At 43.2% G+C, this 23,778-nt stretch overlaps 1 protein-coding gene across 1 annotated transcript in view; it reads left to right on the forward strand.

Moving 5' to 3' along the window:
* Positions 1–1,296: 1,296 nt before the first annotated feature.
* si:dkey-172j4.3 (diacylglycerol kinase delta) overlaps positions 1,297–23,778 on the forward strand; it is a 224,155-nt gene continuing 201,673 nt past the window's right edge. The window contains exon 1 of the mRNA XM_060832574.1: positions 1,297–1,605. Coding sequence (XP_060688557.1) covers positions 1,375–1,605 — 231 coding nt within the window. The 5' untranslated portion in view covers positions 1,297–1,374. The remainder of the gene's footprint in view (positions 1,606–23,778) is intronic.

A 23,778-nucleotide genomic window follows, 5' to 3' on the forward strand; every position in this document is an offset into this window, starting at 1 on the left:
CTAAAGACTCTATTATTCTGGAAGGAAATCAAAAATGAAGAAACAATAAAAAAAAAGGCTCTCCTTTGACTCCATTCCCATCGACCTGTTTTGGGCAAGGGCTACAAGGGGCAAAGTAAAAAATAAACTCTAAGGAAACAAAATAGATGAATCGATAAGTAAATCCCCTCTGCTCCATCCTCAAGAGCTTGTGGGACAGGGACAAGCAGGAGGCTGGAAGAACACAGCAAGCCAGGCAGCATCAGATGGAGAAGTCAATGTTTTCTGTGTAACTTTTCTTCAGGACAGGGTCAACAATGGTTTAAATTTCTCTCTGTTCAATTCAACTAGATATAAAATTCCCTTTGCACTGATCCCTGTCAAGTGCATCTGGGACACCGCCAAGTGCATCGGATCCCTGTCAAGTGCATCTTTAGTTTCATTTAACAAAGTTGATTCAGCCTTAAGCTCTGTCATAGTACAGGCTAAAATAAAAGCCGCCTTGGTTATTATAAGGGGTCCAAACTTGTAACAGAGGGAAAATAAAGTAGCCCTCTTCCTGCCATAACTCTCATCCACTTTCCAGCACTTGGCCTGTAGCGTTGAGCGTTATGGCATTTCAAGAGCTACTCCAAATATTTTTTTAAAAGGTTGTGAGGGTTCCTGAAGAAGGGTCCTGCCCGAAACGTCAACTCTTGCCCCTGGGATGCTGCCTGAACTGGTGTGCTTTTTCCAGCGCCACACTTCCTCAACTTTGATGTCTGCAGCATCTGAGGTCCCCGTTGTTTCCTAGTTGCCTCAACTACCCTCCCAGGCAGTGCAATCCAGACACCACCCCCCTCCCCAACTCTCTGGATGAAAAAAAACCCAAAACAATTTGCTCAAATCCCGTTAAATCCTCCCCTTCACCTTCAAATTATTCCCCTCTCCTAACTGTCCCTTCAGAGAGTGGCAGAGTTCTGGGTGACCTCTTGGGGAGAGAAGCTGGGGAGGTCGCAGGAGGAGAGTAAAATTTGGACGAAAAAAAAAGGGCATAAGATCAGATGCCAGCTTTCTAGCAGGATTCACCTTGCGTGAGGGAAGATAACTGATCATAACCAATATCTTTGAACCTTGAGGCGGGTGAGTCTGGTCGTAGCGATTGCTATTAAACTGGGGCTCCTATCGCATCCCTCCCCATGTTTCTGTTGATTGGGGTCGGATTTTAGTACATCTCACGACGAGGACATGCAAATGACTGTTTGGTCCACACACATCAGCGTTTGAGTGATGCAGAGAGAGAGAGAGCCTGCAGTCAACGTGAGAGAGAGAGAGACACACACACAGAGCTGCTTCCGACCAAAACAAACTGCAAAGCGTGTACCTCCTCTTCTGCAGTCTCAGCCGCTCTTTTGCATGTTTTACTCGGAGGCGGCAGGAGAGCCAGATCTCAGGAGAATGGCTGAGAAACTGCACCCAGACATGTGCCTCTCCCGGGAGAACCGCGAGTCCGTGTCATCCCTGGGCTCGGATAGGTCACTGCAGCCTGAGGTTGGGGACGAGTCCTCGGACAGTGATGGAGAGGAGCAGGAGGGACCTCAGAAACTGATCCGGAAAGTCAGCACCTCCGGCCAGATCCGCAGCAAGGTAGGGGCACCCGCGGGGGTGGCTGCGACCCTGAGACTGGGATGTGGGAGGAACTGTTCTCCCGGGCTGGTAGGACTGAGAGCCTGGCACCGAGAAATGGGAGGGACTGTCACCCTCGGGGAAACTGTGACCATGGGGGCGATTGTAACCCTGGGGAGGGATGTGACAGTGTGACCCTGGGGGCAACTGTGGCACAGGTGGGTGTATAGGGCTGTGAGACTGTGACCCTGAGGGTAACTGTGACGCTGGTGAGGGTGTAGGGATGTGACAGTGTGACCCTGGGGGTAACTGTGGCACTGGTGGGGGTATAGGGCTGTGAGACTGTGACCTTGGGGGTTACTGTGATACTGCTAGGAGTATAAGGTTGTGGGGCTGTGACCCTGGGGGTAACTGTGATACTGGTGGGTGTATAGGGGTGTGAGACTGTGACTCTGGGGGTAACTGTGACACTGGTGGGTGTATAGGGCTGTGCGACTGTGACCCTTGGGGGTGATTTTAACCCTGGTGGGGGTATCGGGGTGTGGGGCTGTGACCCTGGGAGTGATTGTAACCCTGGTAGGGGGAATGGGGTTGTGACACTGTGACACTAGGGGTAACTGTGTTGATTGTGATGGGGGTGGTGGGTGTGTGGTCAGGAGTTGGGTGTCACCCTGGACTAGCATTACTATGACCCTGGTGCTGTGTAACTATGACCCCAATGTTGTCTGTGGCCCTGGGGATGTATGACTGTGACCCTGGCGGTGACTGTGGGACACGGTACAGCCGGGTTTGGGCATTCAGAAGCCGCTTGGTAAAAAGGGAGCATGTCCCGACTAAAGCCCCTCTGCAGTGCCCGGTCTGTGAGCTCTGGAGTCGGCCACTGAGCCTGTATCGCCGCCTCCCCCGCCGCACCACAGTCCGACCAGGCAGACATCAGCGAAGCAATTATTTTCCTACAAAAGCGAGAGAGGAATTCATTCATCAGCTGGACAAACCAGGGAGACGCCAGCAAGAGAAAGATTATAAATACCGTGAGCGGACAACAGGTAGAGGTCAGAGAGAGAAACGTATTGAAGCCAGTCCGGGAAGGGGAGAGGTGGCCGAGAAAGAAATAAAGAGAAAGAACCGATAAAGAGAGAAAGCTAGCAGAAATATAGGGAGTGTGCAGAGGATGGAGAGACAGCGAGAAATGCAGAGAGAGAGAGAGAGATAGAGGTCAGAGAGGGGCCAGATGGATAGAGAGGAGGCAGACAGGTGGCAGCCTGGCTGAGCTCAGAAAGAAAACAGACAGCAAAATACAGAGATGGGAGGTAGCCAGAGAGTGTACGAACAGGAGAGAGAGAGGAATTGAGAGGAGAGAGAGCTGAATCTGGCAGAGGGAGGTGAGTGAAGGTTTGGCCTGGATCATGCCCAGAGATTCTTTGGCAGCAGTTGGATCTGTGTCCTAGACTCAAGGACAACTTGATGGCTGGCGAAAGGACATGCACACAATCTCAGGAACAGGAGAATCGACGTTTCCGGCATAAGCCCTTCTTCAGGAATTCCTGAAGTTCCTGAAGAAGGGCTTATGCCCGAAACGTCGATTCTCCTGCTCCTTTAATGCTGCCTGACCTGCTGCGCTTTTCCAGCAACACATTTTTAAGCTCTGACCTCCAGCATCTGCAGTCCTCACTTTCTCCATGCACACAATCTGTATATCAACAGGACAGGCAGCTCAGAGTGCAATGGTCAGTCTGCCTCAAAGCCGTACTTCATCAGAGGTGAAGAGCTAGAAGCTGTGTGTCTGTGTCAGTTCAAAAGAAGAAAATGCCACTGCAGCAAAGATCAGACAAAACCAAGACCTTCTGATATTGGGATGATTGCATTAACATCAGTACTGTCAGTAACAGCCCACTCCCACTCCCACTGACCCAAAGAACCTGCTGAAACTGATCCTAATAACAGTCACACTGACCCTAATAACACTCACACTGACCCTTATAACACACTCACACTGGCCCTTATAACACTCACACTGACACTAATAACACAATCGCACTGACGCTAATAAAACACCGACACTGACCCTAATAAAACACTTGCACTGACCCTAATAATGCACTCACACTGACCCTAATAAAACACCTACACTAATCCTAGCACACTCACACTGACCCTAATAACACACTCACACTGACCCTAATAACACACTCGCACTGACCCTAATAAAACACCGACACTGACCCTAATAAAACACTTGCACTGACCCTAATAAAACACCCACACTCATCCTAGCACACTCACACTGACCCTAATAACACACTCACACTGAACCTAATAAAACACCCACACTAATCCTAGCACACTCACACTGACCCTAATAACACACTCACACTGACCCTAATAAAACACCTACACTGACCCTAATAAAACACTTGCACTGACCCTAATAACACACTCACACTGACCCTAATAAAACATCTACACTAATCCTAGCACACTCACACTGACCCTAATAACACACTCACACTGACCCTAATAAAACACCCACACTAATCCTAGCACACTCACACTGACCCTAATAACACACTCACACTGACCCTAATAAAACACCTACACTAACCCTAATAACACACTTGCACTGACTCTAATAAAACACCCACACTAATCCTAGCACACTCACACTGACCCTAATAACACACTCGCACTGACCCTAATAAAACACTCACACTGACCCTAATAACACACTCACACTGACCCTAATAAAACACCTACACTAATCCTAGCACACTCACACTGACCCTAATAACACACTCGCACTGACCCTAATAACACACTTGCACTGACCCTAATAAAACACCGACACTGGCCCTAATAAAACACTTGCACTGACCCTAATAACACACTCACACTGACCCTAATAAAACACCTACACTAATCCTAGCACACTCACACTGACCCTAATAACACACTCACACTGACCCTAATAACACACTTGCACTGACCCTAATAAAACACCGACACTGACCCTAATAAAACACTTGCACTGACCCTAATAACACACTCACACTGACCCTAATAAAACACCTACACTAATCCTAGCACACTCACACTGACCCTAATAACACACTCACACTGACCCTAATAAAACACCCACACTAATCCTAGCACACTCACACTGACCCTAATAACACACTCACACTGACCCTAATAAAACATCGACACTGACCCTAATAAAACACTCACACTGACCCTAATAATACACTCACACTGACCCTAATAAAACACCGACACTGACACTAATAAAACACTTGCACTGACCCTAATAACACTTGCACTGACCCTAATAAAACACCTACACTAATCCTAGCACACTCACACTGACCCTAATAACACACTCACACTGACCCTAATAAAACACCCACACTCATCCTCGCACACTCACACTGACCCTAATAACACACTCACACTGACCCTAATAAAACACCGACACTGACCCAAATAAAACACTCACATTGACCCTAAGAAAACACCTACACTAATCCTAGCACACTCACACTGACCATAATAACACACTCACACTGACCCTAATAAAACACCTACACTAACCCTAGCACAATCACACTGACCCTAATAACCCACTCACACTGACCCTAATAATAGCCCCACATTGACCCTAATAACTCACTAATATTGAAGCCAGTAATCCATCCACACTGACCCTAATAACCGTCTGACCTCAATACTGACACTAATATCCCTCCTAACCCACTGATTAATATTGATCTGAAGAAGCTACTCCCATTTACATCAACCCTAACAAGCCACTTAAACTGATGGTAGTCCTAATACATGCTGCTGTCCCGAGTCACCAATCACACCAGAACAATGCCAAATAAGACAATCACATGGAGGGAAGTTCAGGATTTCAACCCAGTGACAGTGAAGGAATGGAGACATATTTCGAAGTCAGGATAGTGAGTGGCTTGGTGGGGAACCTGCAGTTGGTGATGTTCCTAAATATCTGTTTCCCTTGTCCTTCTAAATAGAATAATTATGGATTTGGAATATGCTGTTGAAGGATCTTTGAATTTCTGCAGTGGGATTTGTGCACACATCTGCTACTGAGTGTCAGTGGTAGACAGAATGGATGTGTACGGAGGTGGTGTCAATCAAGCAGGCTGCTTTGTCCTGGATGGTGTCAAACTTCTTGAATACAGGTGGAGTTGCACTGACCTAGGCCTTTGAGGAGTATTCCATCACACTCCTGACTTCTGCCTTGTCGATGGTGGATAGGTACTGGGGAATCAGGAGGTGAATTACTCACTGCAGGATTCCTAGCTTCTAGCCTGCTTTTGTAGCCACTGTATTTATATGGTGAGTCCAGTTGAGTTTCTAGTCAATTGTAACTCCCAAGATGTTAGATCGGGAGATTCTGTGATGGTAACGCCATTGAATATTAAGGGGCGGTTGTTAGACTGTCTCTTTTCGGAGATAGCAACTTCCTGGCAATTGTGGTGCAAATGTTGCTCGTCCCTTTACAGCCCAAGCCTGGATATTGTCTAGGTGTTGTTGCATTTAACATGGACTGTTTCAGACTGCTGATACCCCATGCATACTATTGCTGCCTCTAATAACCAACTCAACCAATGCTGTCGCTAATAACCCAACCACACTGATATTGACCCTAATGATCCATTCATATTGCCATTCTGATAAATAATCCACTCAGACTGGCCCAGTTAAAATGATTTGACAATGAATACTGCTCCAAACGCACTCTTGTGTTTCTGTAACAAAATCTCTTTTAATATGGTGGTCAGCAACCTGACTAGATAACCATTGGGAATCTAATAGTGATGTGTGGGGCAGACAAGTTATCCTTTCAGTCCAACAAAATATGAATAGTGCGTTGAATCTCTATGCAGTATTCAGAGTTTGGAAGCTTCACCTTGCCAAGAGTCTTTAGTTTATAATTCAAATCTTGCAAGTTCTGACTCAGAGATGGTGAGCCTACGATTGAGCCAAGACTCAGTTCGATACTGATCATTACTCACTCATAATTATAAGCTGCAGATACGCTGATTTTAGCAACTGCAGTCAGTAGAAAGGACTTACGTTGGGAGGTGAATCACTTCAACACTGACAACAGTGTCCTGCCATGTGAGACCTATATTTTCCACTCCTGCAGCAGAGGAATGTGCTGACATTAAACTGTCTGTCAGAGACTTACTTATTTCATAGCTCCTTCAGTTAAGTATCAATTTAAAACACAGGCTCTATTAAGGGTATAATGCATGTAATTACTAACCATAACTATTGACACTTGCAGGGCAGTTAGATGCTGATCATTGATAATCATTTTACAAAGCCGATTTGGAATGGTAAAGATGGCTGGGATTGAAAGCTATCTGGATTCTGTGAACAGTTTTAGTAAGCACCCCCTTCCAATGTAGGGGTGATGAAATGGCAGTGCCACTGGAATAGCCGTCCTAATATTCTCAAGACCCAGGTTCAAATTCCACCATGGAAGATGGTGAAATTTGAATATGATTAAATCTAGAATCAAAAGCTAGCCTCATGGTGACCATATAATAGATTGCTGTAAAATCCTATCTGGTTCACCAATAAAGGAAATACACTACCTTTACGTTGGCTCACTAACATGTGATTCATGGGAACAGGGTTAGGCCATTCAAACCTTTGAGCCTATTCCACCATTGAATAAGATCAGGGCGGATCTATGGCCTAAATCCATATATCTTTGGTATTTGCCTATATCTTTTCACACCTTTGCTAAATAAAAATACAATCTCAGATTTAAAATTAACAACTGATCTAGTATCAACTGCCATTTGTGGAAGAGAGTTCAAAATATCTACCACCCTTTGTGTATTGGAGTGCTTGCTAACATCTCTCCTGAATGGTCTGGCCTTAGTTCTCAGACTATGCTCTTAGTTCGAGAATCTCCAAACAATGGAAAGTGGTTATCTTTATCTCCCCTGACTTTTCCTGTTAACATAAAACATAGAACAGTAGATCTCCCTTCAACCTTCTGAATTCAAGAGAAATCAGGCACAGCTTGTATAATCTCTCCTCATAATTTAACCCCTGAAGTCTCGGTATCATTCTTGTAAATCTATGTTGCACTCCCTCCAATGCCAATCTCTCTTTCCGAAGGGGTGGTGCTCACATTACTTCAAGTGGGATAACTGCAGCATAACTTCTGCATCCTTGTATTCCAGTCTTCTAGATATAAAGGGCAGTATTTCATCAGCTTCCTTCATTATTTTCTGCACCTGTTTGTGACCTTTTAAAGATCTGTTCACCTGAACCTCAAGTGTCTTTGGACATCCAATGTATTTAACTTCATACCATCTAGATCTATCTTTTTATGGCCCAAAATGGATAATCTCATATTGTATTCCATCTGCCACTATCATCAACACTGTCTACAATGCAGCCTAACTTTGTATCAAATTTGGATACAGTATATGACTCTTTCAAGTTGTTAATAAATAACCTGAATAATCAAGGCCTAACACAGATTGTTGTGGAACACCACTGGTCATGGCCTGCCAATTTTAATACCTACTCATTATCCCAACTTCCTGTCACCTGCCTTCAACCAATTTTCCAGCCGTGGTAGTAATGTGCCTTCAGTTCTGTGGGTTTCCACCTTATTTTACAGTGCCTTATGTGAGACTTTATTAAAAGCCTTCTAGAAGTTCATACAATCAGCATCCATCAACATTCTCTTTTGTCACTATCTTACCTGTTCAAAAACATTAAATGAGGTTTGTAAGGCATGACCCAACTGTCATTAATCCATGCTTGGTCTCCCTGATGATCTGAAAATTTGAGAAGTGCTCAGTTACCCTAACCTTTGTAATAGACTCCAACAATTTTCCCATCACACGTTAGGCTCACTGGTCTGTAATCTTCCTTTTTTGCCCTTCTTACAAAGTAGAGTGATGTGTAATTTTCAACCCACAGGGTGAATCTTGCATCTAGAGATCTCTGAAAGATTATAGTTATGGTGCCTATAATGTGGTCCCCTACTTCCTTTAACATTCTCGAGTAGAAACCGTTAGGTCCTTTAGATTTGTCACTTTTAGTTCCATTCATTGTCGAAGTTTTACTTACATTCCTTTTTACGGACCTACAGCAATGCAGTTGACTCATAAGTACGCAATAAAATTGCGTAGCAAGCCTAAAGAACATTACAAAACTGGATGGAATGCCCAGCATTGGACTTGGCACCATAAATGACAATGACAAACCCAGTCTTGATTACATTGTCATACTCACAGAATTATTCTTAATACATGCTATTCTGGACACTGCCATTATCATCATCCCTGGGTATGTCCTGTCCCATTGGTGGGATAACCATGTAATCTTATTGTATCAGATTAAACATCAACAAAGAAATGTCCTGGTGATTACCACCTTCTCAGCTGAGGATTCAGTGCTGCTCTATGCTGAGCACCATGTTGTGCACTGAACTTGGCCAGTGCACAAAATGTCCTCTGGGTGGGGGATTTCAATGCCTGCCACTGAGTGGGGCTAGCAGCAGCACTACTGATCAAGCTGATTGGATGCTAAAGGGCATCACTGCTCAACTAGGTCTGTGGCAAATGGTGAGGGAATCAACAAGAGGGAGAAACATATTTGACTTCTAGCTTACCAAGCTGCCAGCTGTTGATGCATGTGTCCATGACAGTATCGGTAAGAGTAACCACTGCACAGTCCTTGTGAAGACAAAATCCCACCTTCACATTGAGAATAACCTCCATCATATTGGCACATGCTAAATGGGATAGACTGAAATGATCCAGCGACTCAAGACTGAACATCTATGAGGCTGTGTGGGTCATCTGTAGCAATAGGATTGTATCCAACCACAATCGGCAAAAAAATTTGCTCATAATATTCTCAACTCTACCATTTCCTTCAAGCCGGAAGATCAACCCAGGTTCCATGTAGAGTGCAGGAAGTCATGCCAGGAGCAGCACCAAGCATACCTAAAGATGTGATGTCAATGTGGTGAGACTACAGAACAGGACTCCTTGAGTCTCCAACAGCAGAAGTAGCATTTAATTGAAATGACTAAGCAATCCCACAACAAACAGATTGGATCTAATGCATTCCTGATGTATCCAGTCATGGATGATTAAACAACTCGCTGGAGGACGAGGTTCACCCTTGTCCCCTTCCTTAATGATAGGGAGCCCAGCACATCAAACCATTGCAAACATCCATCTTCAGTGCCAAGTGATGAGCCAGTTACCCTCCTATTGAAATCCCTAGCATCACGGATGCCAACCTTCAGCCAATTCAGTTCACTCCATTGGATATCAAAACAAACTGCTGGACGTACTGGATGCAGTGAAGGTAATTAACTCTGACAACATTCTGGCTATCGTATTGGAATCTTGTGCTCCAGATTTTGTCATGCCCTGAGCGAAGTGGTTTCAAACAGTTACAAGATTGGCATGGAAAATTGCCCAAACATATCCTGCGCACAAAATGCAGGACAAATCCAAACAGGTCAATTACTGTACCATCAATCTATGGTCAATCATCAGCAAAGTGATGAAAGGAGTGTCACAACAGAGTTATCGAGTGGCAGATACTTAGCAATAACCTGCTCACTGATGCTTAGTTTATCAAAATCTACTTTGTGTTCCACCAGCCCATTGAGCTCCTGATCCCATTACAGTCTTGGTCCAAACATGTACAAAAGAGCTGAATTCCAGAGGTGAATTGAGAATGACAGTCTTTGACATCTAAGTTGTTTTTGATTAAATGTAGCATCAAGGAGCCCTAATAAAACAGGAATTAATAGGAATTAAAGGACAAACTCTCTCCTGGTTAGAATCACACTGGTATGTACGAAGATGGTGGTGGTTTTTGGAGGTCAGTCATCTCAACTCCAAGACAAATCTGCAGGAGTTCCTCAAGGCAGGGTTCTAGGTCTAATCAGCTTCAGCTGCTTTATTAATAGCTTTCTCTCTGTTATAAAGTCAAAAGCGAGGTTGTTCACTGATGATTGCACAATGTTCAGCACCATTCGCAACTCCTCAGGTAATGAAGCAGTTTCTGTCCATTTGCACCAAAATATGTCAAATAAAATTCATGCCAGACAAGTTCTAGACAATGACCATCTCCAGCAAGAGAGATTCTAACTGTCATCCCTTGACACTCAATGGCATTACCATCAGTGAATCCCGCAGTATCAACATCCTGGGGAGTATCATTGATCAGAAACTGAACTGGACTCACCATATAAATACAATGGCTACATGAGCATGTCAGAGGCTGAGAATTCTGCAGTCACTTCTGGACTCTCAAAGACTATTCACCAAGTCTCAGGCACAGGCCAAGACAGTGATGGAATGTTTTCCAATTGGCTGGTCGGGTGCAGTTTTAACAATATCTGAGGAGAAAACAGCTTAGCTGATACACCACCACTTTCAACATTCACTTTCCCGACTGACACTCAAAACGCAGTAGTGTATACAATCTACTGCTGCAGTATAGTAACCCACCAAGGTTCCTTCCATAGCATTTTCCAAGCCCACATCCTCTGCCAACTTGAAGGATAAGGGCATCAGATGCATGTGATTGCTGCCACCTGCAAGTACCCCTCTAAGTCGCACAAATCTTGACTTGAATTTATACTGCTATTCCTTCATTGTCGCTAAGTCAAAATCCTGGAACTCCCTAACAGTACAGTGTGTGGCCCGACATCACACAGACGCAACATTTCAAGATCTGGCTGATACCACCAGGGTAATGAGGGAACGCCAGTAGATGCTGGCCCAGCCAGTGACACCCACATCCTATCAAAGGATAGCAAACCACCAGCACGCTCTATGTGAGATGTGAATCATTATTTGCAATATGAATGAATTGGGTAGGTTTGAAGCAGATTAATACCTGTGAACCTTCAGCCTTCACTTTGAATCAAAGCCTTCCACTTGGTAACATTTATGTCTGGTTGTTGCAGCAAAAGCAACCACAGGCACTGATATTGTGTACAGGACCAGATTATTCAAAGATTGTACCATATGCACTATTTGACAAAGTGCCCAATTATGGGAGATCATGATGGTAGTCATCATCTCCTAGTTATTGAGTTTGCCATGGCATAAGCACTGTGATAATGTTGTACCTGACCTGAGTGTGTTTGATGGGGAATGCAGAGAGAGCTTACTATGTGCCTAGTGAGTGTAAGTCTCCCCTGGGAATATTGACAGAACTATATAGATTGAGTTTTACTCTATATATAAATCGCCCTGTATTGCCCTGGGAGTGTTTAAACAATTCATAGTGATTTCTGCTCTGTATATAGCCCAAAATAGAAAATACAATTGTCAACAACTTGTACCTGGAATGAATATATTGGTCATACTGAAGCTCCATTTTGTATTATACAACATTGTTGGACTAATATATCTCATTCAAGGGGAAACATCATTTGTGTCTATCTATCCCAAGATGCAGTGCTGTACATGTTTCAATGACTTCCCACACGTGGTGAAGGTCAGTGGATCACATGGCATATCCTTGTGCCTGAACTGCTAGCCCCACAGACTGCTCTGTGCACCGCATTAATATCAGTCACCAACTAACAATCTCTATGATTCATGACTCTTACCTGTTGTTCCTAGGTTCATATCACCATCACTTAACACAACTGGAAGTCTGAAACCCACATCTCACAGCTTGCACACACTAAACTGTGACAGGCACAACACCCAAATTCATTTTCCAGCTTCAGTGGCTAACTGTCTTGCATGTCAAGGTGGCACCCAGCCTAAGACAGCAGCAGATGGGTATGCATTTTGAAATACTTGCAGTGTTAGAGAGGCTTGCTGGAAAGCCTCCAGACAACCACAAGGAGCTGGGGCATGACTGGCACATGGTTTTGCATTAAACTCACACGTGGTGACCCATTAGGGACACATATGGACCCAAGCATAGACCCAAGCATGATGCAGCATCCAACAGCAGTGGAAACAAAAGCTGAGTGTTGCAGTAAAGGTCAGGCTGAGATCATACAAACTCAACTTATGGCCATGGAAGCTTACATTGCTCTTCTGTAAGTCGATATTGTTGCTATGCATGTTCAGACCATTGTCATTTGACTGCAGATACTATAGTACCTTATCACAACCTTGAGACATCAAACACAACCATGGGAAGAAGAGTACTGTGTGACCACTGATGCCTTCTGGATGAACCCTACACTGCCTCTTAGGGTCTTAACCTTCACCTAACACATTTCTATTATCTTTATTTCTCTTGATCTGGAGCTCGGTCCTGCTTTGCTCAAGCTCCATGACCAGTGATGGTTGTGGGATTCAGAATAACCCTGCCCCCTGTCCAACATATAAGCCATCCTCTCAGTCACCTGACTCAATGTTTCCCAAACTCAAATAAAACATCCCTGTTTCAGGACATAGAAATTAAGAAGCGTCCATTGCCTTTGTCACGACCTCATGTCTTCCCAAAGTGTAGAAAATAAGGCAGCAAATTTATGCACAGAAAGATTCCACAAACAATAATTTTAGATATATGACCAGATAGTTTGTTCTGGTGATCTTGATTAAGAAGTCATTGTTAGCCAAGACTCCAGGAAATGTTATGATAAGTTTGGAAAAGCTGAGACTCTTTTCCTTGGACACAAGAAGAGAATGTTGCTGGAGAAGCACAGCAGGTCAGGCATAAGCCCTTCATCAGGAAACGCCGATTCTCCTGCTCCTCAGATGAGGCCTGATCTGCTGTGCTTCTCCAGCACCATACTCTTCAACTCTGATCTCCAGCATCTGCACTCCTCATTTTCTCCTTGGAGAAGAGAAGGCTGTGAGGAGATCTAATAGAAGTGACCTCATGAGAGGTCTGGACAGACTAAATCAGAATAAATAAAATGACCACTTGTGAAAGAGTTGAGAATGAGAGGGCAAAGATTTAAAGCGATGACAAAAGAAGCAAAAGTGACAGGAGGAAAATGTTTTCATCTGTCAGTTAGCATGTGGAATGCACTGCCAGCGAGTGAAGTAGAGACAGTCTCAACTGAGACATATAAAAGCAAATTAGATGGTCTTTTGAAGGGTAAAATTTCAGGGAAATGGCAAGAGAACAGCACCAGGTGAGATGGTCATGTGGAGGTGGTACTCATATGATGGGCTGAAAGGCCTCCTTCTGTCCTGTGACAGTTCTATGTTAAATCCTCTGGTGATCTTCAAATTAGTATCTTATAACCCTTTAGATCCATCTGAGGAGACAGGCAGGCTGTCAATAAACATTTAAGGGAAGGCCAGCAACTATAATGATAGCACTGGAGTATTAGTTTAGATAAGTGGGCTACATTGTGAAGAATGAGACATGAAACCATACACACTTTGTTTGAAACGTAAAAGCCCTGCTAATTAAACTACAGTTGCATGAATGAATGGATCCCTGTCTGTGTCGAATTCTACTTCAGTTGATGGAATCTTAAGTCCAGTATTAAGGTAAAATAGAATTAGCCCACAGATGATGAGCCACTGTACTGCTGCATTAGAGTTGCAAATATTCCCTGTTTGTATTGTCATTACTTTACATTTATCAGGACAGGAAAGCCAGAGGCAATAGTTGCTCAATAAAGCAGATCATAACATCATCAGACCGCCAACTGAAAATCAAGTTCCTTTTTGTGAGACAAGAAACAGATCAGACGCTTGGCTACTGCCTATTAACCTCTCCTCCCATCTCCCCAAGCAAATAGTAGACATTATCAGCAGTTTTGACTCTCCTTATGTTTTCCACTCTGTCATTCATTAGATGTTGACAAAATATTTTTTTGTGGCACTTTACCCACTGACTTCTCCCAAGGATTGGTAAAAGAACTACAGTGAAAATGAGAATTTCAGAGCTCATGGATTTGCCTCAGCTGTGCCATCCCACTGTTACAGAATCTGCTCGAATCTTCTTTTCCATTGACTCTCCAATTTTCATTCTTAACTTTTCTTCTGTAATAGACAATAGACAATAGGTGCAGGAGTAGGCCATTCTGCCCTTCGAGCCTGCACCACCATTCAATATGATCATGGCTGATCATCCTTAATCAGTATCCTGTTCCTGCCTTATCTCCAAAACCCTTGATTCCACTTTCCTTGAGAGCTCTATCCAACTCTTTCTTAAATAAATCCAGAGACTGGGCCTCCACTGCCTTCTGGGGCAGAGCATTCCACACAGCCACCACTCTCTGGGTGAAGAAGTTTCTCCTCATCCCTGTCCTAAATGGTCTACCCCGTATTTTTAAGCTGTGTCCTCTGGTTCGGCACTCACCCATCAGCAGAAACATGTTTCCTACCTCCAGAATGTCCAATCCTTTAATAATCTTATATGTTTCAATCAGATCCCCTCTCAGTCTTCTAAACTCAAGGGTAAACAAGCCCAGTCGCTTCAGTCTTTCAGCGTAAGGCAGTCCCGCCATTCCTGGAATTGTGAACCCAAGCTGCAAGTGATGGTACTATCAAAGAGAAAGAGAAATGGAATAGGAAAAGTAGTAGCACAAGATCTCATCTTTGGATTTTTCCACTCATTCTATGTTGCAATTTTCAGGAGAGGTTGCAGAGGGGTGTTTTGTATCCAACATACATGATCTGCAAGTGCATGACTGAAATCCGACCACTAGTTACCTTAAGAAGGAAGTGTCACATAATCTAAATAGCTGGTCAATGAAAGGGAAGAAAAGCCATCATTCTGTTAAGAATATCTGCCTATGGTTCCGAGTCACATTGTATAGTAATCCTCTGACAGTATTCTGCACGTTCTCTAAAGTAACTTCAGTGAGAAAGCTAGTGAAAGCCTGAAAGATTCCACATCAACACTCTTCAGAAATGCAACACCTCTGCCAGGTTATTATCTGGAGCTCATTAGGCAGATATTTCCTTCCATTTTGCTCATGCTCCTTCTCTACTCATAGAAGGAGATTTCAGTCTATATATACACCCCCCATGTGCACAATATTTACCAGATAACAGGCTTCAGTTCTCTCCCATCGGGTAGTTAATGTGTTTTGAGTGCTCAAGGTTAAACTGCTGCATCTCACTCTGGCTCGATATAATACATGTTTGACTTACCATGTGAAGCGGGTAAGCTGCACAGTAATTGTTGGAAATGACATTTGAGAGCATTTGTTTAACTGGTGTAGTAGGTGTATAAAGCCCATTTCTTGCTCAAGTAATTATAGCACTGAGAGACTGAGGAGCCAAAGGATGGCCACCATGTCCCACAGCTACCTTGACTACACCTCCTTGCATCCTGCACTCATTGTCCCCATTTCTCCTCAATCTCCATTACATCTGTTCCAATGATGCCACCTTCCTCAGGGGTTATTCCAGCTTGTCTTCCCTTTTCCTAAACTGAGGGTCTTTCCCCTTCTCAACTGTGGTTGACAGGTCCTCAGTCATGACTGTCCCATTTTGTAGTCATCATTCTATCTCCCTTCCAGAATCAGGATAGAGTTCTCCTTGTCCTCACTTTCCATCCCGCTAGTCTCCACATTCAAAGAATCATCCTCAATTATTCTTGCCACCTCCAGAGGATGTCATTCCGAACCCTATCTGCCCTCCCCTCCACTGTTTTCATCCCACAATTCCCTTCACAACACCACGGCCCACACCTCAGCTGCTTCTCATATCTCCTCAATACCCCCTCCAATGGCGCCTTCCCATGCAATCGCAGGTGTACAATTTGGCCTTTCATCTTCTCCCTCCTTATTGTCCAAGCTTTCAAGCACAGCTCCTTGGTCAAGCAGCATTCTACCTGAACTCCATTTAGTCTAATCTACTATATTCACTGTCACAATGTCGTCTTCTTTACAGTGGTGAGACCAACTGCAGACAGGTAAACCACGTTGTGGAACACCTGCATCCCATCCACAGGAATGACCTGAATCTTCCAGTTGCTTGCTATGTTAATACACTGCTTTATTCTTGTGCCATTATTTTAGTCCTATGATACCTGTCATGTTTGTATGTAGCCCAGGCCACAAACAGCACCTCGTTTTCCTAAGTAGACACTTTACTGCCTTGAGTGCTCAACATTGAGTTCAACAAAATAAAAACCAAAAGAATGCTGAAATTCAGAAACTGAAACAGAAAATGCCTGAAAAGCTCAATGGGTCTGGCAGCATCTGTAGCGAGAAATCAGAGTTAACATTTCAGGTCAAGTGACCCTTCCTTCAACAACTTTAGAACATGAAATCTGTTCTGCATTTTGATTATACCTGAACACGTGCAAACTTTGTCATGTTTGTATGAGCTGGTTCTCAGCAAAACTGACCAATTTTCTGCACCCACCACTAATACCATGAGCACCTTTTCTCCACCTATGTCCAATAACTGCCATCATTAACACTCTTTGTCCTTTTGTTCTGGGCACCATCACCATCTGTTCCACTTGCTCCTCAACCTCCTTTTGTCAACAGCATAAAAAATCACAGCCTCATTCCATTTCAAAGAAGAATAATATTGAACTCCAAAATAGAACTCTAGTTTCTCTCTCTGCGAATGTTATTAAGTTTCTCCCAAGCTTTCAGTTTTCATTTATGATCTCTAAAAGTGCTTTTGTGTGGCCATCATGTCCACTTGTTCCAGAGGTTCTCTTGAATATATTCCTAACTATTACCCTTTCCATGGTAAACTCATCAAAAAGGTCAGCCGTTGTAGAATGGTTTCTGTGATTGTCTGTGTAGCCTCTAAAAAATTGTATTTGTAAACAATTTGCATTGGAACTGCTTTAAGACATTTAGCGATAACAAGGTATTATATAAATCCCAGCATTTTATATAACTAAGATGCGTTCACAATGCACGCATATGGCTGTTGGATGAGTATCTGAGTTGATTTGCAATTCCAACTTCACCCACTCCCTCAGTATTGAACAGTAATCTATTGATATAAAAAACCCCACTTCCTTTGATAATGTGAAACTCAAGGATATAACCTTAAACTTAGTGTTATTCCTTTCAAGATTATAATTAGATAGCGTGATTTTTCATACAAAGGGTGACAGAGGTCCTAAAATCTCTCCCATAAAAGGCTATATAGAGTCATAGAGCTATAAAGCACAGAAACATACGCTTCTGCTCAACTTGCTCATGCTGACCAGACACCCCAATCTGACCTTGTCTCATTTGCCAGTATTTGGCCCATGTACCTCTAAAACCTTCCTATTCATATATCCATCCAGATGCCTATTAAATGTTATAATTGTACCCACCTCCACCACTTCCTCTGACAGCTCATTCCATACACACACCACACCCTGTATGAAAATGTTACCCAGCAGGTCCTTTTTTAAAATCTTTCCCCATCACCTTAAACTTATACTCTCTAGTTTTGGGCTCCCCTACCCTGGGACAAAGACCTCGACTATTCACCCTACCTATGATTTTGTAAACCTCTATAAGGTCGCCCCACAGCCTCCAGGGAAAAATTGTCCCAGCCTATTCAGCCTCATCCTAGAACTCAAACCCAGATGTTAAACCAACTGGAGTACTTAAGGCAAGGCTAACTTGTTTGGTAAGAACATCAATGAATATGGAACTGAGGTAAGGAAATGGGAGTTGAGATGCAGATCAGCCATGATCTAATTGAATAGCTCACTGACCTGAATGACAATGTCTTGTTCCTATTGATCTCACTTCACATGAAGTACATCCGTTGATTCTCATACCTTTATGTGAATACTGACTGAAATGGATTGCTGGGATTTACCAGTCATTTCAAAACACATTTATCTTATGGCTTTTATGGAGCATTTTACTCTCAGATGATGGCTGTGCAACAGACTGCACAATAAGCAGCACCAAGGAGGTGCAGCTTCACAACTGGGAGGTAAGGATTTAGGGCTGAGATGAGGAGGAATTTCCTCATTCAGAGGATTTTAAATCTTTAGAATTCTTTACGTAAGCAGGTTTTGGATCTTCCATTGTCAAATATATTTAAGGCTGAGATAGGTAGATTGTTGCTCACTCAAGGAATTAGGGGATCAGACAGGCAAGTGGAGTTAAGGCAGAGAATAAGCCACCATCATGTTAACTGGCAGAATAAATTTGATGGGCCAAATGGTTTAGACCTGCTCCCATTTCTGATGGAAGTGCTGATAGAAGTGGAAAGGGGCAATGATTCAATTTATTGTCTGTTTTCTTCCAAAAACACTTTATTCAGTTCATTTCTATGAATGCGCATTATGTTATTCCACACTAATACTTAATGGGCATTCATTTCACTCTCACATTTTTTAAAGTTCAGCTTTGACTATCCAAGCCTTTAATCCTATTCAATAGAGTTACAATCCTGGACAGCATTTGTTTCCACCTGTGCAAGACAGGTTTTGTTTTTTTGAAAGGCTATGCTAATCTAACACCAGATCTTTACAAATGAGTGCTCAGATGTCATTGCATTCCACTTTGTGTTCAAAATCATGACAGGTCTGGATAGAGTAAGGAGGGAGAAAATGTTCCCACTTGTGAAATGATCAAGATCGCGAGGGAACAGATTCAAAGAAATTGATAGAAGAAGCAAAATGATGGGGGGAGAATCTTCACCCTATGCATAAATTAAAGAAGCATTGGCATATATTGTGGGAATTTAAATGAAACCATTATCAGAAATTGGAGATAGATTCTAGGTAAAAGAGAAAAGACTCCATATAAATCATAGTCTCTTTGAATACTGCAGTGCAGAGGAGTCAATTCAGCCTAAGGTATCTCTCTGAAAGAGCTATCCGATTCATCCAACTCTCTCACCAGCTCTTGCCTGAAAGAGCTTTCTGCATCTGCTTTGACTGAGATTGTATACGGCTTTCAGAGTGAAAGAGTTAATACTGAGGAGTCCCATAAGCACCACCATTATGATGACACCATATGAATTTGTGGGCAGAATAACTTGGGGTCTCAAAGGGGGATGACCTCACACCTGGTTTTTCAAAGTCTCTGCAACAATGTTTATCGTACCAATGTAACCTGTAAATAATTGATAAATCAACAATAAGCTAATCTTGTTTAGTTAGAACTTCAGCGTTTTTCTTCTCCTGTACTAGATCAGGCCCTGTAGATTCCTATATTTAAAAAGGGTAGTGACAGGAATCTTCACCATGGATAGCAGCTAATCCAGCACAGTGAGCTGGCATGCTCATGCAATGGAATACATTTGATTTGATTGCATATACTACATGATTGAGCTTGAAGTCATCCACTCATACACCACAGCCAGTAACAGGTAAGAGCTGCAGATTAAAGAACATTACAGGAGATATCCTCAATAAGAAAGAATACTGTAGTGAATGGCAAAATCATTTCAACGCAACCACCTGATGAAGGAGCAGTGCTCCGAAAGCTAGTGCTTCCAATTGGACAATAACCTGGTGTTGTGTGATTTTTAACTTCGTACATCCCAGTCCAACACCGGCATTTCCAAATCATTTCAGATCTGCTAAGAGATATGCTGTAACAGGGGAGTTAGCAACTCCCTGAGGAAGGAGAATGAGAAATTCCAAAAGATGCATCTTAAAGTGATGTTCTGGGAGAGGGGCCCTGATATGGTGTTCAGTGGTGAGCAAACAACCATTTAAGACTTTGTGAATTAATCATAAAATGAGCTTAAGTGAGCAGAATGTATGATCACAGTAGGTGGATATGGCATCAGAAATTAATATTTCATTCTAGAGATGGGCTGAGTAGAACACAGTGTTGGACAGCATGGAGAAAACAATTTCTGAGATTATGAAATTGGACACGAAATCAGAAGCCATTGATCCTGACACCTGAGTATTGTAGATGCTGTGTGAGGGCTATGCATACTTTGGTGGAGGGAGGGGGTTGGGTTGAGTGCATGTGATAATGGATGGGACATGAGGAATATGAGTGGGACCGACCATCATCACTGACTGACCGATTACTCCACTACTGGTGCTCAGTAGCAGCAGTGTGCACTATCTACAAAATGCACTGCAGAAATTCACCAAAGATCCCCAGGCAGCAGCTTCCAAACCCATGACCACTTCTATCTAGAAGGACAAGGACAGCAGATCTATGGGAACACCACCACCTTCAAGTACCCCTACAAACCACTCACCATCCCATCTTGGAATTATATCACCGTTTCTTCACCATTGCTGGGTCAACATCCTGGAATTCCCTCCCTAATGGCATTATGGGTTAACCCAACAGCAGGTAGACTCCAGCAATTCAAGATGGCAGCTCACCAGCACCTTCTCAAGAGCAACTAGGGACAGGCATAAAATGCTGGCCAGCCAGCGACACCCACATCCCAAAAAATGAGTAAATGAAAAGGATATAAGAGGACATGGATGGAACATGGTTATGGGAGGGTATGGAGGGGGCATTACAGTATGAAGGAGAATGAAAGGTAATGATAGGGATGAAAAATAGAATCAGAGGGCATACAAATTATATGGGGGAGCTGAGACTGATGACACCGTGAATGGAAGGTGACTGTACGAGTTGAGAATCTCCAACCATACCCATATTCCAGGCGACAGATTGATGGTAGGTGTGGGCAGAGGTGACAGGTTTAGATTTCCAAAGTCAGGAAGTGGCCCACCTCATGCTTCCAAGCCCAACACAAAAGTCCATCACATTATGTGTCATCCGGCATGGTGGCTCAGTGGTTAGCACTGCTGCCTCACAGCGCCAGCACCAACCTCGGGTGACTGTGTGTGTGGGGTTTGTACGTTCTCCCAGTGTCTGTGTGGGTTTCCTCTGGGTACTCCGGTTTCCTCCCACAGTCCAAAGATGTGCAGGTTAGATAAATTTGCAATGCTAAATTGCCCATAGTGTTCAGGGATGAGTAGGTTAGCTGCATCAGTCAGGGGTAAATGTAGAGTAATAGGTTAGAGGAATGGGTCTAGGTGGGTTACTTTTTGGAGAGTTGGTGTGGACTTGTTAGACCAAATTATCTGTTTCCACACTGTAAGGATTCAATGATCTAGTGTCCAATGCTTGGTAATTCTTGAAAAATTCACTCATGTGACAAGGACGTTGCTAGCTGGCCAGCTTTTATTGCCTGGCCCTTGTCGTCCTTGTGAAAGTGGGAGGTGAGCTGCTTTCTTGAACCACTGCTGTCCACCTGCTGTAGGTAGACCCACAATGCTCTTTGGGAAGTAATGTGACAGAGGAGGACGTCAGTTTGAGGGATTCAAGCACGAAAATGTTGGAAAATAAGGATGGCTTTGAGAAGCAATAACATATTCAAGGTTTTGGACTGAAAAGGCAGCATTGTGTGTGTACTTTGCCTTTATGAGAGCTCAGTTTGAGAACTCCGTGTGCTGTGTGTGTAAAATGTTGCAATCTATCTGTCTGTTAGTTGTGGTTTGGAAGCTATGTGCACAGAGATCAATTGAGTGGTATAATGTCAGCTTCATAGTTATAATGCATTTTACTGTTTTAAATAAACTTACCCACAGAGTTAAACAAATCCCAGAAAAGTCATTGAATATTAGACAATTATCATTAGCATGATTGAGAGACCAGCAATGGAAGCCATAGGCTGTGGCCTATTGTGCTTGACCAATCAGAAAACAAGTTAATCAACACATTAAATGCATTGGAGTGAGTTGGAAACACAACTTGTCAGCAAGGAGACAAATCCCTATCATGAGGCCAGTTTTATTCATTTAAGAAAGGCAAGTGACAAAGGTGTGTGTTGTACTGATAGTAAATAAGGAAACATCAAAGGCATAGTGTTGGAAGATCCAGAAAAGTTTAAATTGGGACTCAGGTGACTCTAACAGAATTTAAAATGTTGAAAGCGTTCGGATCCATGGTATGTAGATTTAAGTTAAAGAAAACTGGTATTCAGTAGGTAGGTAGGAGAAAGAAATACTTTATTTTTCAGACTTCAGTGGGCAGGAATGGCATTTAAGGAAAAAAAGCAAACAATGCTAGCAATTTAACAATGGTGTGAGAACAATAGAAATGAGACAGGATTAGAAAGAAGCATAAAGGTTTCTGAGGTAACTGTATGATCTCTGCAAGCAGTAACTTCAGAATATTATTTGACTCACACAGGTGGGAAGGAAGTTCATTGCACATATGTGAGGTAGCAGAGCACATACAGGCTTTGGGTTTGAATGTACTCCTTCCACTTTTCTTGACCCAGTTTGAGGTCTATTCCCCTCTAAGTTGTACCCACAGGTACCACCTGATGTAATGCACAGCACTTCTAAGAAAGGAAGGTTTTTACAGTTCGTCTCAATACTTTCAAAAGTACTCTGCAGTCAAGGATGTCACGTCACCAATGCAAGCAATAGGAGATAGAAAGTTCTCAAAAGCACTAAAGTAATACATGGCCAGGCAGCCTGTTCATATTGGTGCTGGTTGAGGAATAAATATTGAGTAGGACACTGGGGAGAACTTGAGATTGACTCCTGGAATAATAGATTGGCATATAATGAAAGGTGGATTAGAGTGAACCTACAGTTTAGATGCATATTCCTTTGGAAATGTATAAGATTCTGAGGGGTTTTGGCAAGGTAGATACTGAGAGGATGTTTCTATGATCAGAGAGGCCATAATTTCGGGATGATCTCAATTAACAGTGAGATGAGGAATTCCTACTCCCAGAGAATTGTAGATATTTAGAAATCTTGACCGTATCAGCTAATGGATGTTCAGTTTTGAAGGATGAGAAAAACATAGATAAATATTTTTGGATTCTAAAGAACTGAAGGATGTTGGGAATTGGGCAGGAGGTTGGAATGGTGGTCCAAGGTCAGTCATGATCAGACAATATGGCAGAGCAGGCTTCTGGCCCTGTAGTGGGAGGCACAATGGTTCAGTGGTTAGCACTGCTGCCTCACAGTACCAGGGACCCAGGTTCAATTCCCACCTCGGGCAACTGTCTGTGTGGAGTTTGCACGTTCTCCCCGTGTCTGCGTGGGTTTCCTCCAGGTGCTCTGGTTTCCTCCCACAGTCCACAGATGTGCAGGTTAGGTGAATTGGCCTTGCTAAATTGCCTGTAGTGTTAGTTGCATTAGTCAGGGGGGAATAGGTCTGGGTGGGTTGCTCTTCGGAGGGTTGGTGTAGACTTGTTGGGCCGAGAGGTGGGAATCTATACTGTAGGGAATCTAATCTTATTCTCCTATTTCTTAAATTCTAAATCCTACCGCCTGTTTGGAAATGGTGCAATG

The sequence above is a fragment of the Hemiscyllium ocellatum genome, chromosome 11 (assembly GCF_020745735.1).
Source record: "Hemiscyllium ocellatum isolate sHemOce1 chromosome 11, sHemOce1.pat.X.cur, whole genome shotgun sequence".
Classification (NCBI taxonomy): Eukaryota; Metazoa; Chordata; class Chondrichthyes; order Orectolobiformes; family Hemiscylliidae; genus Hemiscyllium; species Hemiscyllium ocellatum.